Source organism: Strongylocentrotus purpuratus, unplaced genomic scaffold (assembly GCF_000002235.5).
Source record: "Strongylocentrotus purpuratus isolate Spur 01 unplaced genomic scaffold, Spur_5.0 spur5_scaffold_17, whole genome shotgun sequence".
Classification (NCBI taxonomy): Eukaryota; Metazoa; Echinodermata; class Echinoidea; order Camarodonta; family Strongylocentrotidae; genus Strongylocentrotus; species Strongylocentrotus purpuratus.
Genome location: NW_022145602.1, coordinates 17,869,526 through 17,889,459, shown reverse-complemented (window position 1 = coordinate 17,889,459; position 19,934 = coordinate 17,869,526). Strand labels below are relative to the sequence as shown.

Genomic DNA, 19,934 nt, shown 5'->3' with positions numbered 1-19,934 from the left:
ATATTTGAATTGGATTGGTTGATGAAAGTTGTATTTGATGCAGATATAAGGAGATTTATAGTTTCCAGGATTTATCAATGTTTCAGGTCTTGAGATATTCTGATATTTAAAAGCAGAGATATTTTGTCTTTGTTCCATTATTATGATATATTGTTAGTTTCATTATTCATTCTATAACATGTGCTTACTGTGAAAGGGGGGGGGGGACCAGGATAGCCCTATTTAAGTTTATGTTAGTAGGATATTTGCATTGTCTTAATATTACAATGTACAAGTTAAAGGTATAGTTTATTGAACAAGAATTAAGTAGTGATATTGAGGTCACATGATAAGGTTATTAAACCTAACTTGGTGTGTTGGTTTATCCAAATATGTGAATGTATTGCTATATATGAGGTTTATATTGACTGTTACTTCTAGTTGTTTAAGTATTTGGGTCAGGTATTTACCTGTGTTAATGTTGAGAGTTTCAGCTACATTGTACTGTGGCAATTGGTTTTTAAAGGGCAAATTTACTCGTTTAATATTTGATAACATGACATGTTTTGGGGAATGCATGATCTCCATGATTATCGGCATTAGTGATATGTAATGTGTCTGTTACTGGTTACTGCTAATAAAGAGTCTTTGCTTGGCCCTCTCACAGGATCTGTCTGTCATTGATTTCGAGTTCTCGACCACCTCACATGCGGATCATGCCTGATCATGCGCACACATGACTTTTGAGTAGCCGAGTACCGTCGCACAGTGGGCCAGGGAGGAACCAAAGTGCGCCAAAACTAAGTTTGGGTGATTTTTTTTTTCAATTTTTTTCTTGCCCAGTTGAAAGGTAATACATAGAGGAATACCTCAGTGAAATATTTAATTCCGTTATGCACAATAAGGGTATAAATTTACTACTTCAAACAGCAAAATCCTACATATTCACAGTTTTAATGCAAAAGTGACTTATTTTATAAATCTTTCAATTCAACATTAAGTTTTTAAGTTATTGATATGAAATTGCTCTAACATATTCCTGATAGTTCATTTCGTTGAATGAATGGGTTAAAATTAATAGAGACACAATCTTCATGATATATTATAGGGTAATTCACTGAAAAATGGACTAATTATCCTTGTTTTTTATAAATCCAGAAGAAATGTTTAGATCTCCGCAGTGTACCGCTTAAATTTTAATACCACCATTTCCTCTGATGTCTAAGCTTTAAGTTGATACCAAATTTGGCTGCCCGATCTTGCCCGTTGTTATGTAAGAGCCGATTTCCCTTGCCACATTGCCCCGAAAAATGTGGGTTTTGGGGGTCCGCGGCTGAATCATGAAGGATTCGTGGTCATAAATCACGGCGCGAGGTAGTCCAGATTCAGTCCGTTCGTTCTTTTTATCCCCCACACACAGCGCGGTCTCTCCACTGATCGCGCAATCCCCAAATTTCCGTCCACACGAATTCAGGACCCAGATTTAGAGGAATGGCTAGGTCTACTTTCAACGTTGAGGGTGTGTTATTTTATCAGCTGATTGGGTGCGCTAAACGAAAACGGTACAGAGGCTGGACTAGGCGCGAGGGGGCGCGTGACACTTATTCTGACACCGCGGACCGAAATGAACACATTTTCGGTGCAATGTTGCAAGGAAAACGGCTCTAACATAATAACGGGCAGAATCGGGCAGCCAAATCTGGTATCAACTTAAAGCTTAGACATCAGAGAAAATGTTGGTAATAAAATTTTAGCGAAAATCCCTGGAAATCCAAACATTTCCTCTGGATTTATAAAAAATAAATCCCCAAACATGAGTTTTGGCGCACTTTGGTTCCTCCCTGGCCCACTGTGCGTCGTCTGCAAAGTTATAACGTTATATTGTGTTTTTCTTTTGATTACTTTAGCGAAATCGTTCTAAAAGAAATACTTTTTTACTTCCTTGTTTCCCACCCCCTATTCCCTTCCCCCACGACTTTAAGGAAGACACTTTAAAACGAATTTTTAAAAAAAATCTGAGCGATGTTTCGATTTTGTGTGGCATTTTGGCACTGTTAAGTGACATATACACTCACTAACACATTTTGTTTATACAAAATCAATTTAGAGAGCCCAACTAAATTCTCACAGATTTCACGGCAAACCGGTGCACAATACCAATTATTAGAAGATTAGGTGCGGGCGGGCGCGCTCTTGTGAAGTTAGCGACCCTAATGATGATCATGATCATCGTCATAATTATAGGCCTACTATTACATGAATTTAATGAGGATCTGAGATTACATTCGGTAACTTCTCGTTAAATTATCCTTTATTCAAAAATTTGAGAAGCAAATACTGCAAGGAGCAGTCGAAAGAAAACGGGGTAGAGGTCGTCCACCAATATCTTGGACTGATGATATCAAGAAAGTGTCTGGACAAGGAATGAAAGGTGCAACACAAATGGCAGGTGAAAAAGTTGATTGGCGTGCTCTCGTGAAGGCCACAGCGGCGCTTGTACAGTGCCACCTGAAATTGATGATGATGATTCAAAAATGTAATTGTGAAATTAGCTTTGAATTCTATAGTCATCAGCCCAGCCCAACCCAGCGCAGTTCGCCATTTGTTCAAGTCGAAATAATACCTATACACATTAAAGCAGGCGCGTACGCAGGAGGGGGGGGGGGGGGGGGGGTTAACCCCCCACTTTAGTTTTTTATGCGTGTATTTTGGAGCAAACCCCCCTTTTTTTATTAAAACAAAATAAGAAAGGTGACCTTACCCCCCCCCCCCCCCCCCCCAACGGAGCAAAATGTCAATTTTTCAAATTTCGAGACCAAAAAAAAAAGGATTTGGTTTAAGATCGAATATACGTCTGCTACGTTCACGGATAGCTTTCAACCGAGCAAATTTAAACTGCATTATATACTCAATAATATATTATAAATATATATTATAATCTACGGTGGTGGGGGTACGGGGTTTAACCCGCCCCTTGGACTGCCAAGTGAAAATGGGATGTGCATAGCAAAATGGAAGAGAAACCTTTCAAGTGCAAATATTGTGAGAAGATGTTTAACTCATCAACATTCAAAATGGCAAAATCTCGCTTGATTGGTCGCCACACTCCAACGCCAGATAACACGAAACTATGATACTCTTGTCCAGAATTGCAAATACAAGCGGTCGCTAAAAAGGATTTGGTTTAAGATCGAATATACGTCTGCTACGTTCACGGATAGCTTTCAACCGAGCAAATTTAAACTGCATTATATACTCAATAATATATAAAGACAACTGGAATGTAATTGAAATAGATGTTTGTATTTATTTAAGATTCCTACATAATATTAACATGCAAATACTTCGAAGTGAAAATGTAATATGGGAAGGTTTAATAAATCCTGCATTTTTATTTTTATTTCATAATTGTGTGCGCTCACATGATTGTTTCATAGGTTATGGCTATTATCCGAATCATAAATAACAGTATAGGGCATCAATCAGAATAGTACTTGCGCAATATCACCCGACAATATCTCGGCTGTGTATACTATAAAGCGTTTTTAACTAAGATAATTCATCCCCAACAATGATAAAGAATCGACGACTTTGCTTCTTATATAGTGGTTTGTAGAAAAAAACACTGAGACTTATTTTTGTATTGTATTCATATGGAATATGGAGTAATATGAGCACGTTGTATTTTGTAAACGAACGAGAGTGATAAAGTCATTCATGAATATAAATATTTAAAGCTTTAAAGAAAGTGTTTGATATAAAAGACAGTCCTGAAACACAAATATAGTACCACAGGAATTTATTGCTCTGGATTTCCAAATAAATGGAAGTTTTCATTGCAATAATGGTTGTAGCACAAGCTGTTTCTATGCACTCCACAATGATTCAAATGTCATTGCATAACACAGGCAGTTCATGCGGGGTGGTGTTGCATCCTCTCCTTCCCCGAAAATTTAGGTTTACCAATATCTAAGCTGCCCGAATAGTCTTTTTAATACCAAATCTCGTATATTTTGGTGATAAATATCACGTTCACAAAATTATGCTCAAATTTTTGCTCGCTCGCCAAATTGTGAAACCAGCAAATTGATATTCGGGCAAGATGCTTCAGCCCCTCCCCCTCCCCCTCCTGAAGGCCCTGATGAAAAAGTTTTCATTGCAATAATGGTTGTAGCACAAGCTGTTTCTATGCACTCCACAATGATTCAAATGTCATTGCATAACACAGGCAGTTCATGCGGGGTGGTGTTGCATCCTCTCCTTCCCCGAAAATTTAGGTTTACCAATATCTAAGCTGCCCGAATAGTCTTTTTAATACCAAATCTCGTATATTTTGGTGATAAATATCACGTTCACAAAATTATGCTCAAATTTTTGCTCGCTCGCCAAATTGTGAAACCAGCAAATTGATATTCGGGCAAGATGCTTCAGCCCCTCCCCCTCCCCCTCCTGAAGGCCCTGATGAAAATGTCAAAAAAATTGCTCGCGGGCTCCATGCGCGAGCATTTAACCTAAAAACGGGGAATGTTGATTTCGGACAAGAGACGCGACGTGAGCCTGACCCCTTTCCAAAATTGTGCCCGCTTGTAGGTACCTACCAGTAAAAACGGTGCTTCTGATAATTATGACCTTGTCAGTATTGGTATGTTGATTTTAAATAACGGCCTGCGCAATTTTTTAATTTTCGCCCCCCCCCCCATTGGAAAATCTTGGACCCGCGCCTGCCCCCCCCCCCCCTTAGCAAAATGCTAGATCCGCCCTTGTATGTAGATACAAGCCCGCGCTCATACCAGAAATAAACAAGACATAAGTTATGATAATGTGGTAAAAACATATTTCCCGCAACAATTATGGAAATCATATGATGAAATGCTGATTGTTTCAAACGTCAATATAGTCATCACGTGCATGATTTCTGCTCATTTCTGAAGATACCGTTAACAAAGAAATCAAAGTATTGTATCACTAGCTTAGTGATGGTCGCCCCCTCCCCCCCCCCCAAAAAAAAAAACAGCAACAACAACAACAACAACAACTTCAAACGTGGTTTATTTCCAATTCGAAACCAGCGATGCACAAAAAAATGTTGCTGAAATGACATGATTTTCCGGGTTTTTTCTCACTTTTTTTTAAATTAAACTTTTGTATGCGTTTGTCGAAAAATGACAAATTCCTAAATTTACAGTCAGACAAACAAAAATAGTTATTTAGAAGCCTAAGTGTCTGAGCCCGCGAAATGGCGGGGCTCCTTGGGAATCAAGCCCCCCCCCCAGCCCCCAGGAAGAATGAAAGAATATTGACCTGGCAGTGTCAGAACCAAAATATGCTCATCTGATCGTAATAATGTCTAGAACCCCTCCGCTCAGTTGCGGGGGCTCTGCCCTCGGACCCTACCAAGGACTATAAGGCGGGCCCCTGGATGCTCATCTGACCGTAGTTTAATGCCTAAAACCCCGAGCTTCCTGGGGCTCCGCATCCTGGACCCCACTCCAATTATTGACCTGCCAGTACGTGTTAAAAATAAGGTATACAAATTTGCTCATCTGCCTAACACCCCTGAAATTCTGGGTGCTCCGCCCCAAGGACTCAACAAAGGGCCCTAAGGCGGGGCTCTAGATTCTCAGCTGACCGTTATTAAATGCCTTAATCCCATAGCTTCCGGGGGCTCTGCCTGATCGTAAATACTTTTGCCCCTCCCCCCCCCCCCACTTTTAACATATAAGAGTCGTGTGGTGATGCGCATTTTGTTTCTTTCCCCAAACGTGTTTGCTCATTAAGCCACTGTATAACAATGGATCTAATATTAGCCTACTTTTAAAAATTCAGACAAGGATTTAAGTCCAAGTCCATTTTTAAAAAAATGCAGAAAACAAGAGAAACAGAGCAAACAAGATTTTAGTAAAATCTATTATATACCTCACTTAAGAAATCCAGCCATCGGCACGCCTCGGGCAATAGCACAATTCTAACCTTCCCTTGAGCGTATAAAAACAACTATTTCTCTCAAAGCAGTCATTAATACTGTGACGGTTGCGTGAAATCAGATAGGGGGGGGGGGGGGTGGTTTGATAGAAATCCCACCGCTGCCACCATTGTGACGGTTGCAATTGCTTCCTTTTGGGACGCACTGTCTCGTCCTTTTCCAATCTGTCCCTCGTCACGTGCAAGACACGTTGTCTCACTCTCTGGGAAAACGCTGTATTGATTTGGCTATTTCCCCTCAAAGTTAGCTTCGAGGGTCTCGAACCACTTCACAATATTTTCCATCCTTTTATAGGTGAGTGTTATTCTCACCCCTGATACCGTAATTAAGTATCATTAAGTAGGAACTAATCATGTTTCTGTCTCTCTAACAAGCCTCACAACACCATTTAGACCATAATCATGTCCCATTCATTCGTTTCTGTGTATCAAGTCTTTCACTCAGTCAATAACAAAATAGTATCTTATTCCCTTTCACACTTCCGAGCGATATAATTATAAGGCACGATGACCTGAGTCCGTTTGTCTGAAATATACAGACGAAGTCTTTGTGTTCCTGTTTAGTAATAAATCCTACAGTAGTTCAAAATCTACTATAGATTTCGTACACTATCATCAACAATGCATACTTAACTTACTAGGCAAACCAGACTAACAAGATTTATAACTTGATTCAATCTAAAGTCGAATAAAGAATTTATTATTCAATAAACCATTTCTAGGCAACTGTTCAACAATGTAAGAACCGTAAAACTCTCAACAAGAAAAAAATACTTTCATGAACTTTACTTATGATTGCTACTAGATATGTACATTAATTAATCATTGTAATAAATGTTTACTGCTTGTATAATTTATACAGTATTTCCTAGCTTTATATTTACAAGATGTCAACACTTAATTTACTATTGTAGACTGCATACTATTTAAATAATGTACATGTAGGCTATAGACTTACTGAACTTAGAGGCTTTACTAACGAACTTTACTATAAACCACAATGGCAGTTGGACCAATGTTAACTATTCCCAACTCTTATTCCAAGTAATCCTATTCTGACTGACTACTAGTATCCTCAGACCTCAGTAGGCTACTCCTACCCCTTGACACACAACTATCTACCTGCGCCTGACACCATCTCCGCACGGCGGCCGCCAGCTGGAAACTTTAAAGTCGCAACTTTAACAACCTATTTTTGGCGGCATGCAGCCGGCTTAGCCAATTATAGACGTGCCGCCAGGGGGGGGGGGGGGGGGGGGGGGGTGGATGGGCCGATTAAAGATTCCGGGGTAAAACTCGGATCCCAGCCTGGCACAAGCCGGCTGGGCTACCCAGGACCAAAATCCAGTTGAAACCAATTGGAGCAAATCCAATTGAAACCAGTTGCCAACTGGTTTCAATAGGGTAATTGGAACAACTGGTTCCCATTGAAACCAGTTGAAACCAATTGCCAACTGGTTCCAATTGAAACCAGTTGAAACCAATTGCCAACTGGTTCCAGTTGCCTAATTGGTTTCAACTGGAACCAGTTGTTCCAATTTCCCTATTGAAACCAATTGGCTTCAATTGGTTTCAACTGGTTTCAATTGGTTTCAATAGGTTTCAATTGGATCCAATTGAAACTTTCAGTTGGCATAAATTTAATTAGTTATAAGTTAATTAGCTCTTGCACTAATTATCGCTCATGTCAACACAGAAGTATTGTTATATGTGTCTACATTAAGTACAATGTAAAGGGCATTATAATATGCAGATCATAACAAGGAAGGCATTGGTTATATATGTTTGTATTTGATGTATTTTGTACATGGTTAGTGTTTTACTAATCAACTTTTAATCTGTGTAATTAAACAAATATGTTACTAATGAACATGCTCATCATTGCTAATTATTCTTTATATTTATCTAAAACAAATGCATTACTTGCAAATGAAAATTAATTAATAAATACATTGTAAATCAACATAAATTACATAAAACATTGATCTGCACACAAGCAGATAATATGCAAATTAACTGGTTTCAATTGGATCCAGTTGGGTAACTGGAAATATTTTCCAATTGGAACCAGTTGGGTAACTGGAAATGACTTCTAACTGGAACCAATTGGGTAGGCCTGGAAATGAATTCTAACTGGAACCAGTTGGGTAACTGGAAATGAGTTCTAACTGGAAATGAATTCTAACTGGAACCAGTTGGGTAACTGGAAATGAATGCTAACTGGAACCAGTTGGGTAACTGGAAATGAATTCTAACTGGAAACAATTGGGTAACTGGAAATTAATTCTAACTGGAACCAGTTGGGTAACTGGAAATGAGTTCTAACTGGAACCAGTTGGGTAACTGGAAATGAGTTCTAACTGGAAATGAATTCTAACTGGAACCAGTTGGGTAACTGGAAATGAATGCTAACTGGAACCAGTTGGGTAACTGGAAATGAATTCTAACTGGAAACAATTGGGTAACTGGAAATTAATTCTAACTGGAACCAGTTGGGTAACTGGAAATGAGTTCTAACTGGAACCAGTTGGGTAACTGGAAATGAGTTCGAACTGGAAATGAATTCTAACTGGAACCAGTTGGGTAACTGAAAATGAATTCTAACTGGAAACAATTGGGTAACTGGAAATTAATTCTAACTGGAACCAGTTGGGTAACTGGAAATGAGTTCTAACTGGAACCAGTTGGGTAACTGGAAATGAGTTCTAACTGGAAATGAATTCTAACTGGAACCAATTGGGTAACTGGAAATGAATTCTAATCGGAACCAGTTGGGTAACTGGAAATGACTTCTAACTGGAACCAGTTGGGTAACTGGAAATGACTTCTAACTGGAACCAATTGAGTAACTGGAAATTAATTCTAACTGGAACCAGTTGGGTAAATGGAAATGACTTCTAACTGGAAATGAATGCTAACTGGAACCAGTTGGGTAACTGGAAATGAATGCTAACTGGAACCCAGGCGCCTACGCAGGGGGGTGGGGGGGGGGGGGGTGTTTGGGGGGGTTAACCCCCCCCCTTTGGTATTTTTATGTGTATAAAACCCCCCTAAAATAAACCTACCCCCCCCCCTTTGGATTTAATTTTTTTTTTTTTACCCCCATGGCTGACCTAAGAAAGGTGACCTTACCCCCCCCCCCCCACAACGGAGCAAAATGTCAAATTTTAAAATTTCGAGACCAAAAAAAAAAAAAAAAAAAAAAGTGTCTTCTTGGATTTTGGTCCTGGGTAATTAGTGAAAATTAATTGCTCCAGCCAGGCTTCGGGCGGAATTGCAGCCTCGATCCGCCAATACGTGAGGCGGCAGCCATAGCTGGTATCGATATTTTTGACGCCTCGCCTTTAATTGCATTCTCTCCGCGATATATACATCATGCAGGCTCAGCCATGTCTCTCAACTAAAATTATGGCTAACCAAAGTGACAAACTTCCACAGAGATCTTATAATGCGAACTTCCTTTGTCGCCCTCTCTAGGCTTACGCTGAATAGCTATCAAGAAGCAGAAGGCAGATGCATGTGCCAGATCGTGAGTGTAAATTCGTTCTTTTTTCTGTTATGTGATAGTTAATTGGTCAATTGTTGACCAATTATAAATTACATGAAGCTAAAACTTATTAGCATGTTATCATTGATGTATTTTATGGGTTTCTTGTTGTCAAATGATAGATTAGAGGGAAGGTTTAAACCGTTCAATCGATGTAAAGGCGTGCCCCACATGCTCGTATTTGTGTGTGTTGTTGAACCGGTAGCAGTACATCCGCGGGATCGGACCGAGGGCAGCCGGTTGCGGCCCGGTGGAGTTTGCTTAGTACGGCGGGGTAGAGGAGAAGAGGAGGAAGATAAAGATAAGAAGAAGGAAGGAGGATGAGCTAGGTCTAGGAGAAGGAAATGGAGCTGGAGGAGAGGATAAGGTGAATTGAGAAGAAGGAAAACAGAATAAAGCAAGGATAAAAATTATTATTATAAATTATTATTTTTAAAGGGAAACAGGATAAAAGAAGGAGGAGGATAAGATTGGGAGAATGAGAAGAGGAAGAAAGGATAAAGCGTCCCTATTTTCACAAAGTGACGGAAATGAGGAAAATCGCATATAATTGCGTGACGATTTTCCTCATTACCATCACTTTGTGAAAATAGGGACAGAAGGATGGATTTGTGCGATTCTCCTCTTCATGAATTTAGTCCTTATGTTTGTCTCAAATAAGAGGGAATAACAAAATGAAATATGAATCTAGATCTAAATAGATAAGACAAATAATCGTTAACAGTGTTTCACCATGGCCATTTCTCCAGCCAGCTAGCAACTTACACATTATTCTTTCTTTGTAATTCTTTTTTAATACCTTTCACTGCTTCAAGGGAAAAAGAAATAACTTACAAAATAATTATTGTGTCTTTGTCATTCTTTTAATACCTTTCACTTATTTATTCATGACAGATTAACAGGATTGGATTATTCTTGAAGTAGTTGCTTTGCCTTAGCCTCCATTATGTTTAGGTTGCAGCTGCAAAGGGTAAGTTGCTATCTGTAGTTATAAAATGTTCCTTTGTATTTCAAGCCATCAAAAATGGAATTATAATTAAAATAAGGAAAGTTAGAGGTAATCCACCCTAGCCTCGATTTGGAATCATACTTTGATTAATTTTGTTACATCACACATATGATCAATAGAGGTTCTTAATCCATTCTGAATTCAAATAGATTGGATTTTTTTATGAATAATACTTGCTCATAATAACAAATTGATTATATCTCCTGTGTTAGTTTTGTTCATTGTTCTTTTTTAGTCTCTATTACATATTTGAATTGAACATTAGAATTTACATTAAGGCTAGGAAAGGTTTACTTCCCTTCTTTGATTATGTCAATGTCTCTTAATCCATCATCTCTCTCTCTCTCTCTCTCTCTCCCTGTCTCAATTTATCTTAGGTATGCTTCAGTGCTGTTCGGATTGGACAATTCAGACAGATGCAACAAAAGGCAGAGAGGAGTAAGTGTAATTTTATTTAGATGATGTTTGAAGGTTTGCATGGTGGTATGAATAATCACGGAAGAGGTTTGCGGTACACCATGTGTAAAGTCCTCGAGGGACTGAGGAAAGTAGATGGAAAATAGAAGTGAGATGGAAGGCGAGAAAGTGGAGGTTAGAAGGAAGAGTATCTTTCGTAAGTGAGATTAGTCCTGAAAAGGACTGTAAACCAGAAAGTTTGAGTAGAAGACTGGATTGAGTTGGAGAGTTGAGTAGGCGAGTAGAGTTGCAGAGCAGGAGCAGGAGAGTAGACTCGACGTTTCGGACAGGTTGACTGTCCGTCTTCAGGAGTGAGTGTTCGCTAGGCGTGCGGCGGTTCTTATGGCGTGGATGCGGACTTGGGGGAAAACAATGAGCCGGCGGGCTCGGCAGGTTGGCAGGCAGCTGTCGGTGGTGGCGCGCGGTTGCGTGAATTGGCGGGAAACGAGTGGGCGGCGGTTATGCGGACGTGGTGTGGTAGGTGTCGGCGGGGGGGGGTAGCGGGGGGGGGGGGGGGGGGGGGGTGGGGTTGTGTCGGTCGTTGAGTGGGTGTATCGATCGGCGGTGAGGATGGCTATTAGTGGTGTCGGTCTGTGTGTGTTGGTCGGCGGTTTCGGCGTTGGCGTAGGTTGTAGCGAGGTGTGGGCGTGGGCGGAGCTTGTGTGGGTGAAGTGGCTAGTTGAGAACGTGTAGTGCTTGGTTGAGTGGGTGTGGTTGGGTGGTTGTAGGTGGTGTCCGGGCTAACGGATGGATGGATTGGTGAAGTGTTGGTGGTTGGCGTGTTGGTTGTGGAGTTGGTTGAAGATTGGTCGGAAGTAGGATGGTGAGGGAGGATTCACGCAATTCACGCAACCGCGCGCCACCACCGACAGCTGCCTGCCAACCTGCCGAGCCCGCCGGCTCATTGTTTTCCCCCAAGTCCGCATCCACGCCATAAGAACCGCCGCACGCCTAGCGAACACTCACTCCTGAAGACGGACAGTCAACCTGTCCGAAACGTCGAGTCTACTCTCCTGCTCCTGCTCTGCAACTCTACTCGCCTACTCAACTCTCCAACTCAATCCAGTCTTCTACTCAAACCTCTCATCCTGCCCAAACTTTCTGGTTTACAGTCCTTTTCAGGACTAATCTCACTTACGAAAGATACTCTTCCTTCTAACCTCCACTTTCTCGCCTTCCATCTCACTTCTATTTTCCATCTACTTTCCTCAGTCCCTCGAGGACTTTACACATGGTGTACCGCAAACCTCTTCCGTGATAATTTTATTTAGTTTGAAATCAATAGGACATTTTACTTGATGGCTATTAACTTCTCTCATTCCCATTTGAAATTTATTACTTTATGAAGTCAAAACAGTTCTGCCAATTTCCCACCACTTCTGTGCAGGTGCAAATATTGCATTGGTCAATGTGCACTGATTAAGTACTATCAAACTTGTCAATGAAAGTTGCCCCAGGGAAACATGAAAGTGGCCACTGTAGACAGGTTTCCGCTGCAGACAGGTGGCCATGTTAGACAGGTTCTACAACACGCATTTCCTTCTAGAGGGAGCCAGTATGCATGACCGTGCAATAAGACAGATTTGCCTGTATATGCGATCAGCTAGTGATAGAATCAGCCAGTCTTGTGACAAATTTGAGGTCATACTTGCAAAATCAAATTTCTCAGATTTCAATCGTATTTTGATGAGAACTTTTGCTAGTATTTGGGGGGGGGGGGATTAGCAGTCGTAAAGTAAAGAATGAAAAATGTCAGGATTTTTGTCTCGCCTGTGTAGCAAAAAGCGAGACATACATGTAGGCGCCGCTTTTCCGGTGGCGGCGGCGTCAACGTCGAATACTTAACCTCGGGTTAAGTTTTTGAAATTTTAGTATAATTTTGAAAGTATAAGTTCTTATTCAATGAAACTTAAACTAAAGGGTTATCAAATATCCCCAATCATGTGAGTAGAATTTCAGGTCACTAAGTTAAGGTCAAAGGTCATTTCAGGTCAACAAACTTAGACTATGTTGTGGCATCAACATCAAAACTTAACAAAAGGTTACGATTTTGAATTTTTATCATAATTTTGAAAGTATACATTCCTATTCCATGAAACTTGAACATAGGGGTTATCAAGTATCATGAATCATGTGATTAGTCTTTTAGGTGTCAAAGTCAAGGTCAAATGTAATTTAAGGTCAGCAAACTTAGACTTTGTTGTGGTATCAACATCAAGATATTGAATAATTCTTCTGATGATTCTTAGCCAATATTCACTTCAAAATGCTGATTATATTCAGAGGATTTTTTTTTTTTTTTTTTTGGGGGGGGGGGCAGTTAATGGGCCACCCTGCGTATAAATAATGTCCCAACCTCAATTTTTCATCATATCAAATTGTGTAATGCAGGCGAGACCGCTGAGAGCGTTTCCCTTGTTCTTTTTACAAGTGTGCCCACATGAGTGATACAATTTTGGCTCATCCAAATTCAAACATGTGCTGCTAGGGAGGATTAGGGCAAGATGTGCGCTGACAGGATGTGCAGAGAGCTTACTGCCAGTTGTGACTGAATTAGAATGCATTTCAGTAGACTCTAGCATGAGTTATCTCTGGTTTTGTATTTTCTGGGCCAAAGGTTTATTTCCTCTTCTCTCTAGTCTCTACAGACATTTAATCAAGTCACTCTCTTGGGGAGGGTGGGGAAAGATGTAGAGCTGAAAGGGAGTGATGAGCAGAGAGGTGTTCTGTGACTTGTCACTGTAGCTTTAAAAATGCATTTTGTGAGACATTCTAGAGCAAGCAAAGAGTATCGTAAGTGCCCAGTAGAGGCCTACACCAGCACTGTACAAAAAGTCATCATCATAATAATCATCATCACCACCATCATTATCATCATCATCATCATCATCATCATCATCATCATCATCATCCTCATTATCATCATCATCCTAATTATCGTCATCATCATCATTCTAATCATCACCATCATCTTCATTATCATCAGTATCATCATCATCCTCATCATGATCCTCATCATCATCCTCATCATTTCTGTAGACTCCAGCCTTAGTTTACTCAGTCTTGGTCCTCTCAGAGTTGAACCTTCTCTTCCTCCTCTCTCTCTCTAGGTGTCAATCAAGTCACTTTGCTAGGGAGGGTGGGGAAAGACGTAGAGCTGAAAGGGAGTGATGAGCATCCCATGGCATCATTCTCCTTAGCAACCAGTGAAAACATCAGGAGCAAGGACCCAGATGAAATAGGTATTGATGAGAGATATTGATGTTGATGTTGTTGGTAAGTGGTAACGACATTACGGGGATGTCGGTTTTCAGCCTATCTGATTGAATGAAATGGTGTATTGCCGTTTGGTCTGCAAATTGATCTATTCCCATGTGGTCTACACCCAGCCCGTCTACCATCCATATGGTCTAATAATCATTTATTCATGAATAATAATAATCATCAAATGATTATAAGACCTTATGAGTGGTAGACGAAATGGGCATTAGACAAACTGGGAGTTCTCAGTTAGACCAACTGGCTATTAGACCATGTGAATAGTAGACGGAATGGGTGTTGACCATATGATTATAGGCTGTGACATCTTTCCATTCCAGGCTTTCATATTGTACAGATCCTTTGAAAGTCCAATATATATGGGTTTCTTTCAAGACTTTGTGGGTAAAACCAACCTCTGCTCATATTCACCACAGCAATAATAGTGAACGGCACGGCAGGAGCACAGACCAATGTATAGCAGAAATCAAACGTCTAGGATACCAATTGGGTGCTGAATGTTATCTTGGTATTGTTATTAATCTCTGTGGCATCAAAAGAGGAAATATGGAGCAACAACACAGACATAGGGGACGTTAGATGATTAAATGGAGAAAGTGATGTGTGGATGATGTTATTATATGAATTCCTTAGCGACCAGAATTTCCAAATGGAAGAGTCAATTGGAAGAAGATTAATGTTGTTTAGAACGTGTTAAGAGTAGCGCATTTAATTTTGATAAACAGAAGAAAGTAGAAAAGAAAAACTGTTGTTCTTTTAACAAGGTAATATTAAATGTATATTTCTACTCAACATGAATCACTTAGATCCTATGATTGGACATTTGAACATAAACAAAGAAGAAAAAAGAACGGTGAAACGATACTTCTTTGGTCATTATTTGTCAGGTGACTTCACTCAGAAGACCAGCTGGCATCGTATCTGTATCTTTAAGCCGGGCCTCGTGGATATTGTGTATACATACTGCAAGAAAGGGTGGGTATCGTACGTCTTGTTCATCATACCACAGTAGCTATTCCTGGGCCCTGTCTCAATAACAAGTAACAATAATTGCTATGAGCTACTGAAATCCTTGCATTTAAAGATAAACTTTAGTACTGGTAATGCGATTGCATTGTGAAAGAAAAGGTGTGAGTGAAAGGATCAGAAACAGTTGATCATGTAGCATGTAAGTATTGGTGTGCACTGCAAGGTTCTGGAGTCATCAAAATCATAATAAATTTGACCGAGTCTTGGTAAAGTAACAAACACTCACATAGAAAGCTATATATGGGACAACACACATGGTGTCGGGGATGGTACTACCTTGGTTTCCTTGTCTTTCTATGCTCATTACTCAGCCAGTATACATTTTCTTCCAAAATTGTTTGGCACATGTCATTTATTTGTAATCTTGAACATTCAGTGTAAGTTTCGTTTGATTCTGTGAGAATTATTATTTTTTTTTACCAGTACTGGAGTTTATCTTTAATTGGCTGTGCGCAGATTTATCATCGATCTGTAGCAGTTGTTTTTTATAACAAGTTTATGACACAGGGCCCTGTTGTCATGACCGATGGTTTAGGTGAACTTTGAAGCAGAAATCTGTTCATAAAGTCTTCATTGAACATATGTCAATGCCGTTTCTCTGTTAGATTAGCTTTAGTTTCGATCTGGTCTAACAATACAAAATGTGGATTCAAATGAACACATATAGGAAAAGGAAGAATTGTTTTAATCCCAGTATGGAAACCTCCTTTTGCTCTTCAGGGCTAAAACCCCTTGAGAGGACAAATACCATACCTGAACAAATAAATGAGTGTATCATAAAAGTCACAGGTGTCAAAACATAATTGTTATGTGTTCTTTAAGGGTAGAAACTAAACCCCCTCCCCCAAAAAATAAATAAATAGGTGTACCGGTATACCTTCAAAAGGGACTTGTATGACTCAAGAAATGTTTCTCCCCTTTTCCAAAACAGGTTTTCAAGTGTATTTGTCACCTTAGTACAAACTTTCTTACTCATGGCTGCAATTTTGAAGAATGCTAGTCATAACAAAGTGGTCTGTTTTAGAGTGGTATTGTGGGCTACTGAATACGTCACCTCACTGTGGATAATTAATTCTTAATTAACCATTAATCTACATTTGCCACACTCCACCCAGGTAAGGTAAATGGGTATCAGGTAGAAAAACATTCCTTAAATGCTTCAGCGCCTTTTCATGATAGCTCTGCTACACCAGGGTTTAATATAATTGCAGGACCTTCAGGGAGAAGGCTACCTTGGTAAACAAGACATATTATTATATTTATCATTTTTATGCCTCCGTTACGAAGTAGCCGGAGGCATTATGTTTTCGGGTTGTCCGTCCGTCCGTCCGTACGTACGTCCCGTTCTCGTGATCGCATTATCTGAAGAACCGATTGATGGATTCCTGCCAAACTTTTGTCATGTATGTATCTTGCAGAGCCTATGAACTGATTAGATTTTGGGGTCACGAGGTCAAAGGTCAAAGGTCACAGGGCTCATTATGTATGCAAAAACAGCTCGTGATCGCGTTATCTCAAGAACCGATTGATGGATTCCGGCCAAACTTTGGTCATGTATGTAACTTGCAGAGCCAATGAACTGATTAGATTTTCGGGTCACGAGGTCAAAGGTCAAAGGTCACAGGGCTCATTATGTATGCAAAAACAGCTTGTGATCGCGTTATCTCAAGAACCGATTGATGGATTCCTGCCAAACTTTGGTCATGTATGTATCTTGCAGAGCCGATGAACTGATAAGATTTTGGGGTCATGAGGTCAATGTCAAAGGTCATGTGGCTCATTATGTATGCAAAAATAGCTTGTGATCGCATTATCATTAGAACAGATTGATGGATTCCTGCCAAACTTAGATCATGTATGTATCTTTCAGAGCCAATGAACTGAGTAGATTCTTGGGTCATGAGGTCAAAGGTCAAATGTCATGGGCTCATGTATGTATATGAAAAATTGATTGTAATCACGATATTCTGAGAACCTGTTAATGGATTACAATGAAACTTGAATTTGATTTTTTTTTTCTGTTTTGGTTTGTAAACTTGCTCTATGACGGAGGCATCATTTTCGACTGCGCGCAGTCGAAGTTCCATCTAGTTATTATTATTTTGATATCTCCCCACAGTGATAGGCTGTATGTAACAGGCAAGCTGGACTACAGTGAGTACACAAACAATGATGGGATCAAGGTCTATCAGACAAGTGTCATAGCAGGTAAGAATAAGATTTGTTTGATGATGATGAGATTTGTTGTACCTGACTGCTAAGAAAACAACCAGGGGACTGACGGCTTTAAGTCCTTTCTGAGGGACTTTGTAATGAGGATTAATGCCTTACTTAAAGGGATCGTTTAACAATGTTATAACTGAGAAACACGGTCCTACATGTTACCAGTGTCTGTGATATGGTGTAATATTGAAGCCCTAAAGAAATCGCGCTTCAAAATGATCAAGAAGTGCCTCAAAAAATTAAAATCTTTGAGTGACCGGTTTTACCATACTCGTTTTCCCCAATAGACTGTAGTGTTATGAAAACCGTTCGCCGAACGGTTTTCAAAATTTGTAATTCCAATCATTAATATCTTGATAATCAGACAGGCGATCGGCTTGTAAAAGTCATGGAGTTCCTGACTGACATAAAGGTTTATAATTATCATTGCAGCATGAGCTAAATCAAGGATTATTTCTAAAGGATCTAAGACAAAGTTACCGGATCCCTTTAAGGGAACAAGCGCATTGACTCGGTTACGAGACCACAGCTCTACTTCTGAGCCATCATCACGCCTCCTCAAAAGATGCTTTTTTCATTTTCGTCATTCTGTGACCAGACTAAGTTAAATAAGAGTGTACTGTAGCATTAAAAACGGATTCCTTTCTGTAAGTCTTTGGTCATGGAAGGTGAGATCAAATGGTTTTGATAGTTTAAATTATATAAATATAAGATAATTACATCATTTCTTTCCTTACTGATTTTATCTTTGTGAGCCTGCAGACAATAAAATCATGAAGTGAATCTTTTATACATTTATTCTACGTTGTGTTATTTTAATGGTTAACTAGCTGCCTTATTGTTGTGCAAGATGTTTTGCCCCACTTCCATTAAAGTTCGAAATGAAACCCCTAACCCAAGGACAAACAAGGATATACTAACTAAGCATTCTAAAGGGAGATGACAAAGTCTGTATTTAAAACTCTTTGGCTCGAATTCACAAAGGAGGTTTGTCGACAAACCAAGGTTTATGTACGTCATATGACGCGTTTTGAAGCATTTTTTACAAACCTGGTTTGTAAATAACAAAAGGAGGTTTGTCGACAAACCTCCTTTGTGAATTCGGGCCTTTAGGTTTTTGAAAGTGTGTATAATGGGATGCACCACACCAGCACAAGTTGGATGATTGCTATACCCTAAAATTTCAACTCAAATTTTGCAGACGTTCCATAATACTTTGAATACTAATTCCCAGATTATAACACACAATCCTGACTGTGGAAAATGATTGCACATGACATTTGGATGCCTTTTATTGCCTAAAATCACTGTCTATTTTGTTATTTACATGTATGTCATTTTTCCTACAGATGAAGTGATTTTCCTGACTAGTGAAAACAGGAGAGATGGCTACTGAATGAGCACGTGAGCGAGGGATCGGTTTACGAGCGAGGGAGTGCTTGCCCTACCAGAGTACCAATATAGCAATACACAGAAGAATGTAAAGTCGTCTATGTGGCATGAAAGGGGTACATCCCTGTCCTAGGTGTATCTAGTATTTATTTGCGTGCCCCTTGCCCCAGTGTGGTTGTTCAAAGCATGGGGCACGTATGTGATTCGGATTTGAGCACTTTGTCTTCAAATGAAGGAGATAAATGAGCTTGCCCCACTATCTAAGATGAACACTTAAAGCCCCACTGCACTACTTAAAGCTACTTGCGCCCTCTAATAGCGAACAATGCCTAATCGGTGACCATTAGTCCCCCATGGTCCCCTTTTTTGTATGTTAATTGAGAGCTGATTTTGATGAAATAACCACCTGTCACTGACCATGCAGGGAGGTCTAATCCCTCCTCCCTCCTGGCCAAAGTAGTGCAGATAGGCTTTAAGGAGTATAAAGCCGTCTGTGTGGCATGAAAGAGGTATGTCCTTGCCCTAGGTATATGTAGTATTTATTTGCTTGCCCGTTGCCACAGTGTGTTTGTCGGAAGCATGGGGCAAGTGTGCAAGTAGGATTCAAGCACTTTTTCTCCGAAGGAGAATGATAGATGAGAAAGAAAGCATCGGATAAGAAAAAGGACTCTGTTTCACAAAATTTGTTATCAATAACAAGTTACGACAATTGTTATAAGCTACTGAAATCCTTGCATTTGTTTGACTGTGAGCAGATTTATCATAGATCTCTGGCAGTTGATATTGACAACAAGTTTTATGAATTGTTGTTGTTGTTGTTTTAGTCTTAAAGGGGTGTGTCATTCAATTGTGAATATTTACGCCGAATCCAGGTTTTATTAATAATTTTAAATTGGAGCAGAAAAGAGAGAAAAAAAAAGAAAAAAAAAATCAACGCTGTTCAATTTTTTGCATTTTGCGGAGATTCCAGACAGGCTGTCTACACAAAATCATTTGACCGTTTTGTGCGGGCCTAGGTTTAGTCTCCTGTATTCATTT

General features: G+C 39.8%; 1 protein-coding gene across 1 annotated transcript; it reads left to right on the top strand.

Moving 5' to 3' along the window:
• The first annotated feature begins 10,373 nt into the window (after positions 1–10,373).
• Positions 10,374–19,024, top strand: LOC100894038 (single-stranded DNA-binding protein, mitochondrial). The gene is made up of 6 exons (XM_030988273.1): positions 10,374–10,478; positions 10,895–10,955; positions 14,084–14,215; positions 15,140–15,227; positions 17,401–17,489; positions 18,854–19,024. The coding sequence occupies exons 1-6, from the start codon at positions 10,455–10,457 to the stop codon at positions 18,898–18,900; spliced, it is 441 nt and encodes a 146-aa protein (XP_030844133.1). The 5' UTR covers positions 10,374–10,454; the 3' UTR covers positions 18,901–19,024.
• Positions 19,025–19,934: the final 910 nt, after the last annotated feature.